This window comes from Bombus flavifrons, chromosome 1, assembly GCF_040668555.2.
Source record: "Bombus flavifrons isolate JBK064 chromosome 1, iyBomFlav1_principal, whole genome shotgun sequence".
NCBI lineage: Eukaryota > Metazoa > Arthropoda > Insecta > Hymenoptera > Apidae > Bombus > Bombus flavifrons.
The window spans coordinates 22393067-22406503 of NC_138442.1; the positions used below are offsets into that span (position 1 = coordinate 22393067).

The 13437-nt window shown below is 30.5% G+C and overlaps 3 protein-coding genes and 1 long non-coding RNA gene across 5 annotated transcripts in view; 3 read left to right on the plus strand and 1 right to left on the minus strand.

Annotated features, from left to right (window-relative positions):
- Positions 1-13437, minus strand: part of LOC138182093 (uncharacterized) — a 26091-nt gene continuing 12654 nt past the window's right edge. The window contains exon 3 of the long non-coding RNA XR_011173708.1: positions 1-266. This is a non-coding gene — a long non-coding RNA (uncharacterized LOC138182093). The remainder of the gene's footprint in view (positions 267-13437) is intronic.
- Positions 454-8096, plus strand: Taf1 (TATA-box binding protein associated factor 1). 2 transcript variants are annotated; one of them, XM_069117546.1, is made up of 18 exons: positions 454-1062; positions 1159-1571; positions 1644-1889; positions 2007-2144; positions 2225-2406; positions 2498-2896; positions 2967-3207; positions 3276-3634; positions 3717-3979; positions 4072-4433; positions 4513-5733; positions 5813-6055; positions 6145-6583; positions 6663-6805; positions 6893-7030; positions 7110-7245; positions 7320-7541; positions 7627-8096. In XM_069117546.1, the coding sequence occupies exons 1-18, from the start codon at positions 714-716 to the stop codon at positions 7839-7841; spliced, it is 5709 nt and encodes a 1902-aa protein (XP_068973647.1). In that variant the 5' UTR covers positions 454-713; the 3' UTR covers positions 7842-8096. The 2 variants fall into 2 exon arrangements, with proteins under 2 accessions (XP_068973647.1, XP_068973656.1); XM_069117555.1 differs by having other exon boundaries at positions 2234-2406.
- On the plus strand, positions 8276-10520 carry LOC138182084 (uncharacterized). The gene has a single exon (XM_069117639.1). It carries the CDS (start codon positions 8289-8291, stop codon positions 9798-9800), a length of 1512 nt encoding a protein of 503 aa, XP_068973740.1. The 5' UTR covers positions 8276-8288; the 3' UTR covers positions 9801-10520.
- On the plus strand, positions 10088-13011 carry LOC138182089 (protein jim lovell). Its single transcript, XM_069117652.1, has 6 exons — positions 10088-10520; positions 10780-11010; positions 11083-11259; positions 11329-11773; positions 12171-12230; positions 12407-13011. Exons 2-6 carry the CDS (start codon positions 10828-10830, stop codon positions 12793-12795), a joined length of 1254 nt encoding a protein of 417 aa, XP_068973753.1. The 5' UTR covers positions 10088-10520; positions 10780-10827; the 3' UTR covers positions 12796-13011.

Sequence of the window (13437 nt, forward strand, 5' to 3'; positions counted from 1 at the left end):
ATATTGTATATGTATTTACTTTAAATAAACGGAGAAAAACTATGAAAAATAGTTTAGTTCAATCACTGATTAAGCTCAGTTTAAGTGGTTTAGTTTATATCCTTTATCTTCAATGCTTTCACCAAAGGATGGCGCTAAATACAAAATCTCGATCGCAGTGTTCTATAGTGACCGATTTGTAAAGCACCACTTCCGACATTAAGAGCCTTACCCTCCCCATTGGTATTTACAATCTTGTGTACACGATCGTGCTTACCAGAGGAAACCTACGGAAAGGAAATTCCTCTTTGTTACCATTTATCACTCATGGCATAGGAATATCCTATAAACTTTATTCTATTCCTAGGGACTTTATTTTTTAAATGTTGTAAGAAATACTAAATATAATTTCAGTCATTTAATCGTCTGTCAGAGAATCAGTCTACCTAATATGTTAAAGAACATGGCGGTTAGTTGATGCAAAGGTCTACGTAAACAAAACGTTGTTTCACTAATTTTGTAATTAATAAAAGTTTGTAAATAGTGAAATCATAATAAATATATATAAGTATATGTGCATAATGAACTGTAAATAAATAAATGTATGATATACAATTAAGAACTGTGCAATTAATATGTGCTAGTACTATACGTCTACTGTATATTCGGAAAACCGATATCTTTTTATGAAAATTTAACATCATACTAATTTCTTGAATTTTAATTATAACAAAATGGCTGATTCTGAAGAAGAAAATGATAAAGACATAACGTCTGGGATCAATATGACTGGTTTTTTGTTTGGCAACATTGATGACAATGGTCAACTGGAAGATGATATTCTCGATCCAGAGGCAAAGCAACATATAGCTTCACTGAATAGGCTTGGATTAAGTTCGTTTATTCGTGAAATGATGCAAAATGATGATATCACAGAAGAAAAAGAAAATGAATCTAACGATAAGCCTGAAGAAAAAAATGATATGATTGACGAGAAAGATATCAGTTACGTTAAGAAATCACCTAGTGCTCTTGACTTTTTTGATATAAATGAATTAGCAGAGGATGAAAGAGAAGAAAGTGGTAAGTATAACAAAAATATAACTATTAAAAGATTTTTTTAGTTAAAAATAAAATTTTATAGACATATATAAATATAAATATTACTTTAATGAATAGGTAAACAGGACATGTTTGAAGTAAAAACTGAAAAGGAAAATGTTGATTATGATGCTGATGATGAAGAGGTTGTTAATAAATCTGATACACAATTAATGCCACCTCCTCCAATTCCTGAAGAAAAAGAAGCACTTACTGCAGAAGAAGCAGAAGCTGCACGTCAGCGTAAATTAGAAACCCCTCTTGCTTCTATGCTACCATCAAAATATGCCAATGTTGATGTTACTGAATTGTTTCCTGATTTTCGAGCTAATAAAGTTTTAAGGTTTTCAAGATTATTTGGTCCAGGAAAACCTAGTAGTCTTCCACAAATATGGAAAGGTGTTAAAAGGAGACGTAAAAAGAAACGACATCATGATATTAGAGATTCTGATTCTGGCTCTGATCAGGAGGAAAAAAAGACAAAGTTTAAAGTATATACAAATAGTGGTTCAATTTTATAGTGTATCAATTGTATGTTGATTAAATATTTATGTGTATATTAGGGCTGGGTGATGCAATATGGTCCAGACCCAACACCGGATATATGTCGTTCCGATGATGAAACAAAATTATTAATGCCAGTAGAAGATAAAGAACAAGTTGATAAATCTGGCGAAACTGGAGAAAATGGAGATATGGGGCCAAAAGTTGCGGATTGGCGGTTTGGTCCTGCACAGCTTTGGTATGATATGCTTCAAGTTCCAGAAACAGGGGATGGTTTTAACTATGGATTTAAAATCGTTGACAAGGTATTTAATTTGTATATATATCAAAATATGAAATATCAAACATAATTTTGAAGTTGTAATTTAATATTTCCACAAATCAATTTATCATGGGTAATGCTATTGTTATATTTCTAATAGTTAGATGAACAAAGCAATAAAGATAATAAAGATACCAAAGACACTAATGAGGAATTTTCTGATGATGCATTTTTAATGGTATCGCAATTACACTGGGAAGATGATGTCATATGGAATGGTGATGATATAAAGCATAAGGTACGTAATATCTTAGTGTAAGATATTCTTAATTAAATATTTATATAAGTTAACAAGTAAGAATATAAATACTTTAAAAGGTATTACAGAAATTAAATAGTAAAAATAATGCAGCTGGATGGGTACCATCCAGTGGGAACAGAACTGCTCAGGCATTCAGTCAACCAGGCAAAGGAGCACCTGTACCGGTTGCATCAAACGTTCGATTAGCCACTTCGCAAATTACAACTCCATTACACATGCAATCTCAGAAAACTAAATTGTAAGCAAAGTAGTAATCTATTTGTTATACTATACTAGAAAATTACTGCATATATAATTTTTTTCATTTTTACTTTTACTTTTATCAATAGGAACATGAATAAAGGGAATCAACAACAAAATCGGGAAGAAAATTACGATGATACTTGGTACTCTATTTTTCCTGTAGAAAATGAAGAATTGGTGTATGGACTTTGGGAAGAAGAAGTAATTTGGGATCCTGAGAATATGAAGAAGATACCAAAGCCTAAAATTCTTACTTTGGATCCAAATGATGAGAATATTGTTCTTGGTATTCCTGATGACATAGATCCAGCACTGGTTCATAAAGATAATGGACCTCAACCAAAAGTAAAAATACCTCATCCTCATGTGAAAAAAAGTAAATTATTACTAGGAAAAGCTGGAGTAATTAACGTATTGGAAGAAGACACTCCACCTCCACCACCAAAATCACCTGATAGAGATCCATTTAATATTTCAAATGATACGTAAGTTAATAATTTAATAATTTTAATTTGCATAAAAAGAAATAATTTTATAATTTTCTGTGTTATTTAGATACTATATGCCGCGATCGTCAGAAACAACATTACGATTAAAAGTTGGAGGTGGAAATTTGATACAACATAGTACGCCAGTAGTAGAATTACGTGTTCCATTTGTTCAAACTCATATGGGTCAAATTCGGCTTCGAAATTTCCATAGACCACCTTTAAGAAGATTTAGCCATGGACCGCTTGCTCATCCTGGTCCACATTCTGTCCTGCCATTAATAAAGCATATCAAAAAGAAAGCCAAAGTATGTATTATGCTTTATTACATTATTTGTTAAGTAGGAACAAGAATTAAACGACGTTTGTTTATTAGCAAAGAGAACAAGAAAGAATTGCATCTGGTGGAGGTGATGTCTTTTTCATGAGAACTCCTGAAGATTTAACTGGCAAAGATGGTGAATTGGTACTTATTGAATTTTCTGAAGAACATCCCCCATTGATGAATCAAGTAGGAATGTGTTCCAAGGTGAAAAATTACTACAAGAGAAAGGCAGGCAAAGATCAAGGACCACAGAAATACAAATATGGTGAAACCGCTTATGCCCATACTAGCCCATTTCTTGGAATTCTTACACCTGGTCAAAGTATACAAGCAGTGGAAAATAATATGTATAGAGCGCCAATTTATGAGCACAAAATTCCAGAAACAGATTTCTTAGTTATAAGAACAAGGTATTTCAATAACATTTCTTTATGGAAATTATTTATAGTATGAAGAATGTATTACAACTAATAAATTTTTCTGTATACCTAGACAACAATATTATATCAGAGAAATGGATGCTTTATTTGTTGCTGGTCAAGAATGTCCATTATATGAAGTTCCAGGTCCTAATTCAAAGAGAGCTAATAATTTTGTGAGAGATTTTTTACAAGTATTTATATACAGATTATTTTGGAAATCTAAAGATACGCCCCGACGTATTAAAATGGATGATATTAAAAGAGCATTTCCTTCGCATAGTGAGAGTAGTATTAGGAAACGTTTGAAACTATGCGCTGATTTTAAAAGAACAGGTATTTATTATTGCATAAGTTATACTATAAACTGTTTGAATTACCTTTGTATTATAAGTTAGTCTGACAAACATTAAACTCTTTTATATTAGGCATGGATTCAAATTGGTGGGTTATAAAACCCGACTTTAGGTTACCAACCGAAGAAGAGATTCGAGCGATGGTGTCTCCTGAACAATGTTGCGCTTATTTTAGTATGATTGCAGCTGAGCAAAGACTAAAGGATGCTGGTTATGGCGAAAAATTCCTATTTACTCCTCAAGATGATGATGACGAAGAAATGCAATTAAAAATGGACGATGAAGTTAAAGTTGCACCTTGGAATACGACACGAGCATACATTCAAGCTATGAAAGGTAAATGCTTGCTACAGCTAGCAGGACCAGCTGATCCAACAGGTTGTGGTGAAGGATTTTCCTATGTTCGAATACCAAATAAACCCACGATTAGTAAGGTAAATATTTAATATTCAGTTATAATTCTTTTTTTGCATATTTTATATTTTAAATCATTCGTTTACTGACTTTAATTAGGAAGAACAAGAAGCTCAACCAAAACGGACTGTGACTGGAACTGATGCCGATTTAAGAAGGTTATCATTAAATAACGCAAAAGCGTTACTTCGAAAATTTGGTGTGCCTGAGGAAGAAATTAAAAAATTATCTCGATGGGAGGTAATCGATGTTGTTAGAACGTTGTCAACAGAAAAAGCTAAAGCTGGAGAAGAGGGCATGACTAAATTTTCACGAGGAAATCGTTACTCTATAGCTGAGCATCAAGAAAGATACAAAGAAGAATGTCAGAGAATTTTTGATTTACAAAATCGTGTTTTATCTTCTAATGAGGTTTTGAGTACAGATGAAGGCGAGAGTTCTGAAGAAGATAGTTCTGATATAGAAGAGATGGGTAAAAACATAGAAAACATGCTTTCCAACAAAAAAACTAGTACCCAATTATCACTTGAACGAGAGGAACAACAACGACATGAATTACGAAAAATGTTAATGGGTGAAGTTCAAGAACAAGATAAGAAGTCTAAAGAGAAAAAGAAGGATGACGAAGAGGATAGCCCTGTAAATAATTTTAACTCGCAACAGGGTAGAGTTCTTAAAATTTATCGGACATTTAGAAATCCAGAGGGTAAAGAATATACAAGGGTAGAATTAGTAAGGAAGTCTGCGGTGATAGATACTTATATAAAAATTAGAAATTCTAAGGATGAAACGTTTATTAAACAATTTGCAACATTGGACGAGGCACAAAAAGAAGAAATGAAGAGAGAGAAAAGAAGAATTCAGGAACAACTACGTAGGATTAAACGAAATCAAGAACGTGAACGTATGCTTGGTGGCCCAATGGCAGGAAACAATGCGTCATTGAGTAATATATTCGACCGTAGTAATACCAATACCCCAACCACTACGTCCTCAAACAGTATCCTTCCATTCTGTAATTCATTCCAATCTACTTCTTCTGCTTCTAAACATCCTAAACCGGAAGTATCTCCTACTAAACGTAAAAAACCTAAACTTAAACCAGATCTCAAACTGAAATGTGGTGCTTGTGGTAATGTAGGTCACATGCGTACCAATAAAGCTTGCCCTTTATATCAGAATAGCATAACTACAGCGCCCGTGAATGTTGCGATGACAGAAGAACAAGAGGAAGAAATTGAGAAACAGCTTAATACAGATGATCAAGATCTTGTTAATGTAGACGGAACTAAAGTGAAGTTATCGTCCAAATTAATTAAGGTAATTTATTTAGTTTTTTAAAACAGTAGTATTCTTTTAAATGATTATTATATATTAATTTATAATTTTGCTTTTGTAGCATGCTGAAGAAATGAAAAGACGTACGTTACTCTTGAAGGTGCCTAAGGAGGCAGTAAGCTCTAAGAAACGAAGGAGAGCTACCGGAGATGATCATTGTGATTATCTTAAACGACAACAGAGACCTGCTAATAGACGTAGAACAGATCCTGTTGTAGTTATGTCTACAATGCTAGAAAGTATACTTAACGAAATGCGAGACCTACCTGACGTTCAACCTTTTTTATTTCCTGTTAATGCCAAAGTATGTTCTATTTTTATTAAACTTTTTTATATAAATTTATTTTATAATTGTCTGCAACTGAAGAATTTATCTACATATTTCATAAATAGGCTGTTCCTGATTATTATAAAATCATACAAAGACCTATGGATTTACAAACCATACGTGAAAATTTAAGATTAAAGAAATATCAAAGCCGAGAAGAATTTTTGGCTGATGTTAATCAGATTGTAGAAAACTCAACTCTGTATAATGGATTAAAGAGTTCATTAACAGTAGCAGCTAAGCGTATGCTGGAAACTTGTGTAGAAAGACTTGGAGAAAAGGAAGATCGTCTGATGAGATTAGAAAAAGCAATTAATCCTCTACTAGATGACAATGATCAAGTTGCTCTCACTTTTATCTTAGACAATGTTGTAAATAATAAATTGAAATCTATGACAGAAGCTTGGCCATTCTTGAAACCAGTTAATAAGAAATTAGTGAAAGATTATTATAATGTTATTAAAAGACCTATGGATCTAGAAACTATATCCAAAAAAGTATCTGGTAAGTTAAACTATATTTAAAATAGTGTTGCATGTTATCGATTTTTTGACAAATATTTGATTACACCTATTTCTTCCAGCGCATAAGTATCATAATCGTCATGAGTTTCTTAGGGATATTGAACAAATTTTGGAAAATTGTACAGTGTATAACGGAAAGGAATCTCCATTTACGCAGAAAGCAGAATTGCTAGTAAAAGTTTGTAAAGAAACATTAGATGAGGTACTTAAGGGTTTTTTTTAGGAGTATTTATTATATCTTAATTATTATATTTTAATCTTATATTCACATAATCAAATTGTCTTGCAGTATGATGAACATTTAACACAATTAGAAAACAATATATTATTGGTACAAAAGCGAGCAATGGAGCAAGCAGACATTGATCCTTCATGGCTTGGACCAGATGAGGAAAATTATACCATTGTAGAGCCTGAATTTAGAGGGGTACAATATTTATCCATAAAAAACAGATGTTTAATTTTCCCCTATAAGCAATTTTGTAAATTATGGTGTTTTTTTTTAGAGTCAAACAAGTTCGCCAGAAAATCCATTCGGTAAATCGAATATGGATGATTTTGATTTTGTGGACGTGGAAGGCGACATGGAAGGCGATGGTAGTAGAAGCGTAAATTCGAAAAAGAAAGATGTCCTTGAAGAAGGTAGAGAAGATTTTATAAAATTATCTTTAAATGTATATCTTTAAATGAAAACATCATTGTATACTTCGTTACAGATTTACAATTCTCTAGCGAAGATGAATTTGATGAGGTTCCATTTGGTACGGATGAACAGTCGGAAAATGCGGAAATGGAAACACTTGAGCTAAATGAAGTTAGAGAAGGTACAGAAAGTGGAGTAGTACTAGCAGATGATGATAGTCAACAAGCAGCGGAAGCTATGGTTCAATTGGGTAATGTCGGCTTTTATATGGCAGACCAACAATTGCTTCAGCAAGGTTGGTAATTGGAATGAAATACTTTATAAATTTATTTATCATTTTGTCATTTCATTAATTAAATCGTATGTTTCTTAAATTATAGATGAAAGTATGGATGTTGATCCTAATTACGATCCTTCAGACTTCTTGTTAGCTGGTTTGCCAGCAAGAGATGAGAAAAGTGAAAACAAGATACAAGACGACCTTGCTGTCTCTGAAAGCGATGATGATACAGAAAATAACGCAAAACAAAAACAAAAAACACCACAACAATTACCGCAACCAGAGGAGGATGTTGGTGGTGATCTTTGGTTCTAAAAAAATGTTATTATTTCTTTTAGCAATAATGCTATTTTGTAGTTTACTTCTTAAATCGGAAGACTTGTATTACAAAATGCGATGAGAGAAAAAATGCAAGATATTTATTTCTTATAGGAATAATTACATTTCAACATTTGAAATTGAATGAAATATGAATGTTTTGTTATTTAGATATGATTTTGTAAAAAGAAAAATGAACATCTAATGCATATCTGTGAATATTATATATACATATATGTAAATACATAGTGAGAAATTGTTTTTTAAATATCATGTGTATATTTGATCCTTCATATAGAGTGAGGACATCTGTATAAGATTTATAAAGAAAAATAATTGAATAGAAAAAGCTGCAAATTCAGTTATATTTACTTAGAACTTAGTTCTAATCAAAATTCTGTTTGTAATGTTCCTTTACAGATATTAATATAATATTATTTAATAATGATTAGTGATGAAGAATTAAAAACTAGAATGGATTATATACTTGAAATGTGTTCTACATCTCTAGATTCACAACGCGAACAAGACAAAATGTTTGACAATATAATTAGAATAACAAAAAATGCATTACAAGAGCAGCTGTTGACTTATGAACCAAACGCTATTATTATATGTATTCTTAAACTCCTCTTATATTATAATGAAACTTATTTTCAAACGCATAACATGTGCGAATGGAAACGACGAAGAAAATGTCGACTTACGAGAGAATGTTACATTACTTTATTGCAAATATACATTCCTCAAAAGTCTAAGGAAATTCTAGAAACTGTAATTAACACGATTTATGAAAATAAGCTTTGGGAGTTTGAAACCTTCTGTTTTGAACTTATGTGTAATTTATTGGAATATGGTATTAATGCATCATCAATGATTCATATTATATGGGACAGAATCGAAGCTCCAAATATAAATATAGAAGACACAAGAAAAATTATAAGAATATTATACGAATTATTAGACGTTTATAATTGGCCAGATACATATGAAACAATAGTAGTTATTGAAAGAATTTTAAATCTTTTTTATATTTCTATAACTAGTGCACATGCAACTGTTGATTTTTTACCATATGCAACACTTAAAAAAGGTTTGGAAGTCTGCATTATTAATATGGTAAAACATGTATATAACGATCATCTTCTGATTATAGTTCAACATATGTGTTCATGGGTTGTTGAGAAAGGAATGACTGATGAAATTATTCTAGAATTTGGTAGTACACTTGAATACACAGCCTACATACATGAAGTAACTCTATATGAAAAAACATTAACTCCAAAAATATTTCCATTATTAATGGAAATGATAGCATCGACAAATAAAATAACTAATTTATTAGGTAACAGAGTTATTCAATATTTGCTTGATAGAAAAGGAAATAAAATGAATTTTAATACACCTAAGATATTTTTCGAAGATACTCAATTTGATCTCAACATAGGTCCATGTTTTAAAGAAGATAAGCTATTCTGTAAACTTCACAGAGAAATTTTGCATGATAGCCTTCTAAAAAGTATCATAATTCATTGTACATCTCGTATGAATTTAGAATCAACTTATTGTACGATATGTCTGATTGCTGTAGAGGTGCCATGTGGATTTACAGCAGCAGCTCTGGTTTGTCTCCTAATGAATTTGCAAGATGTAACTTTGAAGCGAAATAGACATGATGAAGTATCCTATCATTTACATGCGACAGTGATAGCAATTATGTCTCTTTTATGTTGGATTCATAAAGCTAAAGTATTTTACGAATATGTGAATAAAGTAATGATGGAAAGGGCACAATGGGCTCCACATCTAAATCCTCCTATTCAATCTCAATATAATTTCGCAGCACATCATATACTTTGGAACAAGCCAGAATTGTTTTTTATAGATTGGGAAGCTCGTTATGGTTTGTGGAAATGTTTTCGTTTACGCGAAACTGAAGAGACACCGGAAGTGTGAATATTCATCGAAAATTATGATACATGTATATATTATGATACTAAAATAAATATTATGTGACTATTGAATATCAAGATTCTATGTGATATTACAAACATTAATAAATGATTTCAATTACAGATATTTTTATATTTTTCTTAATAACTATCACTCTTAGTTCACAGTTTAGGCATGAAATTTGACAATTTTTCTTATAATAAACCTATAATCATCAAATTACTCATACAAATAATTGTCATCAAAATGGCTGTGTTTCGACATTAAATAGCGTAATTCATAGTATTACGCATTAAACAAAGGCAATAAAAATTGACAGTGTGTGGTATTATATTAAATATCTTGTCATAATCTGTACTTTCTAAATGTGAAACAATATTAGTATAATCCAAGTTTGTTTGTAATTAAAAAGCATGATAATTTATCTCAAGTTATTGATATTTGTTCCTCCATCTTACATCATTCTGAACACTTTTTGATTCGTCAAAACATTTATTTTATAAACTATAAATTGTAATTTAAAATTAGACATGAATTGTTTGAAAATTGATGAAATATTGCTTTCTAATCCTCGAGAAACTCTGAAAAAGTGGTGACAATGAAGTTAAATAAATTTTTTAAGCGTATGTCATAGTGCAATTATTAAAATCGTATTGTTTACATAACGAACATCAGCTTCGGTGGATTATTTTCGTCAGATCGTCAAATTGCGTTTCAATAAAGGTTAACTTTTTAAATAAATTATAATGTTTATTGTTCCTTTATTATCAGTGTATCCTTTGTGACAATATATTGTTTTAAAGAAAACAAAGTTTTAACATGTATATAACTTAATATGCAAATTTGTATTATTAATTTCAATTGTATAAATACTAAATAAAGTTTGTTCAAAAAATATTGCTTAGAATAAAGTACAATAAAAGTTGTATAAGTTACTAGTATTTATGAATAATAATTTTTGTTATAAATGTTTATTTTTCAGTTATTCAAACATTTTTAAAACGTTATAGAAAGAAAGAATAAAGAAACAATGTCTGGAGAACAGTTTTCCTTAGTTTGGAATAGTTTCCCAAGAAATTTGTCCTCTGGATTATATACATTGTTAACCGATGAGCAGTTAGTAGACGTAACATTAGCTGCAGAGGGTCAAATACTACGTGCACATAAGTTAATATTGTCAGTTTGTAGTACATACTTCAGGGAATTGTTCAAGGTATATTTAAACTTATTTCATATAGTTTACGTTTATATATTCTATAGTATTAAAGTACTTGTAATAATACAGGGAAACTCTTGTAAACATCCGATTGTGATTTTAAAAGATGTCAATTACCGTGATCTGTCAGCAATGCTTCACTTTATGTATCAAGGAGAAGTTAACATTAAGCAAGAAGATATTGCTAGTTTTTTGAAAGTTGCAGAAACTTTACAAATAAAAGGTTTAACTACAGAAACAGAAGAGGTACGTTCGATCAGACATACAAATTTAAAGGATAATAAGATAAATAAAAGAATGAATTTTATCTTATAGAAACTTGGAGAAACTTTAACAAGGAATGCAGGGAACTTGGATCAAATATTTAACACAGAAAACAGCAGTATTAATTGTATTAATTCAGATACAAATGCTCCTACTTCTGAGGAACAAGGACAATTTGTACAGAAAAATCAGCAATGCAAAAACCAATTATCAAAAGATGAATTATACAGTAACGAATTTATAGAGAATACAAGTGTCAGTGACATGTGTTGTCAACAGGAATCTAATTCAATTCATAATATACAAGATATACAAAATAACAGTTCGACAAGTATAGAAGAGGAACCATTAGATTGCACAGCTGATATAAGTCATATAGAATCAGCAAAGCAGGGACCACTGGATTATACACTTGACATAGATACAGAAGCAGGATATAAAACATGTTTGCCTAACGAGACACTTTATAAACCTGAAGAAAATTTACAGACAAAAGGTATTATTTTTACATGTTTTATTAGTGTAATCATTTCAAAAGTTATGTAATTAGTAGGCTGATGACTATAAAGACATCATTCGGAGCTGAAAAATATTACATTTGCTGAATGAATGAGTACTTAGAAAATGAGTACTAGAGAAAACAAGATGATTAAAATTAGCGAAGAGACTACAGTTACTGGCTGTTGATGCAAAAGATTTGACACACTCAACTGTTTTCGTCGATGGATATACAGTTGTACAAATTTTTTTAGTATATGTAGCACAAATTAATTTTACAATGGAATCAATTATATATTTGCATGCTTATTTACTGGGTGTTTCAAATCTCAATTTTATACAATTCAATACCGCAGGATAGTAAATGTTTAAATGAAAAATATTATATCTTACAGACTATGTACCAGATATGCAATTAGTTCCCTACAATCAGAATACACAAAGTCATTCATTTGGTAAGTCTTTAATCTCTATCTTTTTATTTTAACGATATACTTTTTTATTCTTCTGAACTTTGCTTTTTTTTTAATAATTTTATTAATACTTTAGTTTCTTAAAACACTTATTTGTTTTTATCTGGAATTAAATAACTACAATTACCGTTAGGACTTTATTAACATTTATTTAATAGGTTTAAGTAACATGACTGGTTTTGAAAGTGAATTTACGTACGAAACTGGTTGTCATAGTAAAGGTCGACGAACCGTTAAAGGTATTTCCAACAATAGTTTGCCATTGGAAACAACTTTACGCGTTGTATCCGAACTGGGCCCAACATTACGTGTGGAAAGAGGTAAGGTTATTCGAATGTATTCATGTCCATGGTGTCTTCGTCATTTCACGCGTAAGGAAAATCTGAAACTACATGTTCGATATATTCACGGTCCGCTTGAAAGTCTAACATGTAGACTTTGTGGTAATAAATATAAAAACAGTAATAGTTTACGTGTACATTCGTATCTGTATCATAATGCTAAGCGCGACAAACCTAATAAGCCAATAGTGGATGGTGGCGCATGAAATTAGAAGAAGAAACAATTGACATTGACATTTGCATAAAATTATTACATGGTACGTAAATTAAATGTAATTGCCGCAATTTTATTTATAAGAAAGGTTGTTGGCAATTAACGAAAAAGTTGATAAAAATCTAATTATTTAATATTTTCTATTTATATTTCTTTGATACTATTAAGGTAACAAAAAATTGAAAAATTTGCAGAAATACAATATTCTCTTAATTAGACAGATTTAGAATCTAGATAAGATAACATATTTTATATAAAACAGGTTACTTTAAAAAAGAAGAACCATTGTAAACATACATATATGTATATTAATATATCATTTTGTAAATATATATACATTTGTAATAAAATAAAAGATTTGCATTTGTGTATCCTTTTTACCTATCAAGGTATCATAACACACTCATCGTTACCATACAAAATCACAAAATACTGAATGATAAATTTTTATTTTATTGCTTTAATTTTCTTTTTCTCTACTTAAATATGTATATTTCTTAGTACGAATTCAAGACTTAATCTGCAATCACCAAGTATCAATTACTTCTCTTAAGTAAGAAAAAAGAAAATAGAGAGAGGAAAAGGAAGAGAAAGAGAAAAACGGAAAGAAGAAGTATTAAAAAATTGATTCGAT

Bases quoted from the DNA above. Each gene is read 5' to 3' on its own strand.
- Taf1 (XM_069117546.1), top strand. From the start codon at position 714: ATGGCTGATTCTGAAGAAGAAAATGATAAAGACATAACGTCTGGGATC. The intron at 1,572-1,643 runs GTATATACAAAT...TGTGTATATTAG, and splicing joins AAAAAAAGACAAAGTTTAAA to GGCTGGGTGATGCAATATGG. The intron at 4,434-4,512 runs GTAAATATTTAA...GACTTTAATTAG, and splicing joins ATAAACCCACGATTAGTAAG to GAAGAACAAGAAGCTCAACC.
- LOC138182084 (XM_069117639.1), top strand. From the start codon at position 8,289: ATGATTAGTGATGAAGAATTAAAAACTAGAATGGATTATATACTTGAA.
- LOC138182089 (XM_069117652.1), top strand. From the start codon at position 10,828: ATGTCTGGAGAACAGTTTTCCTTAGTTTGGAATAGTTTCCCAAGAAAT. The intron at 11,774-12,170 runs GTATTATTTTTA...TATATCTTACAG, and splicing joins AGAAAATTTACAGACAAAAG to ACTATGTACCAGATATGCAA. The intron at 12,231-12,406 runs GTAAGTCTTTAA...TTTATTTAATAG, and splicing joins TACACAAAGTCATTCATTTG to GTTTAAGTAACATGACTGGT.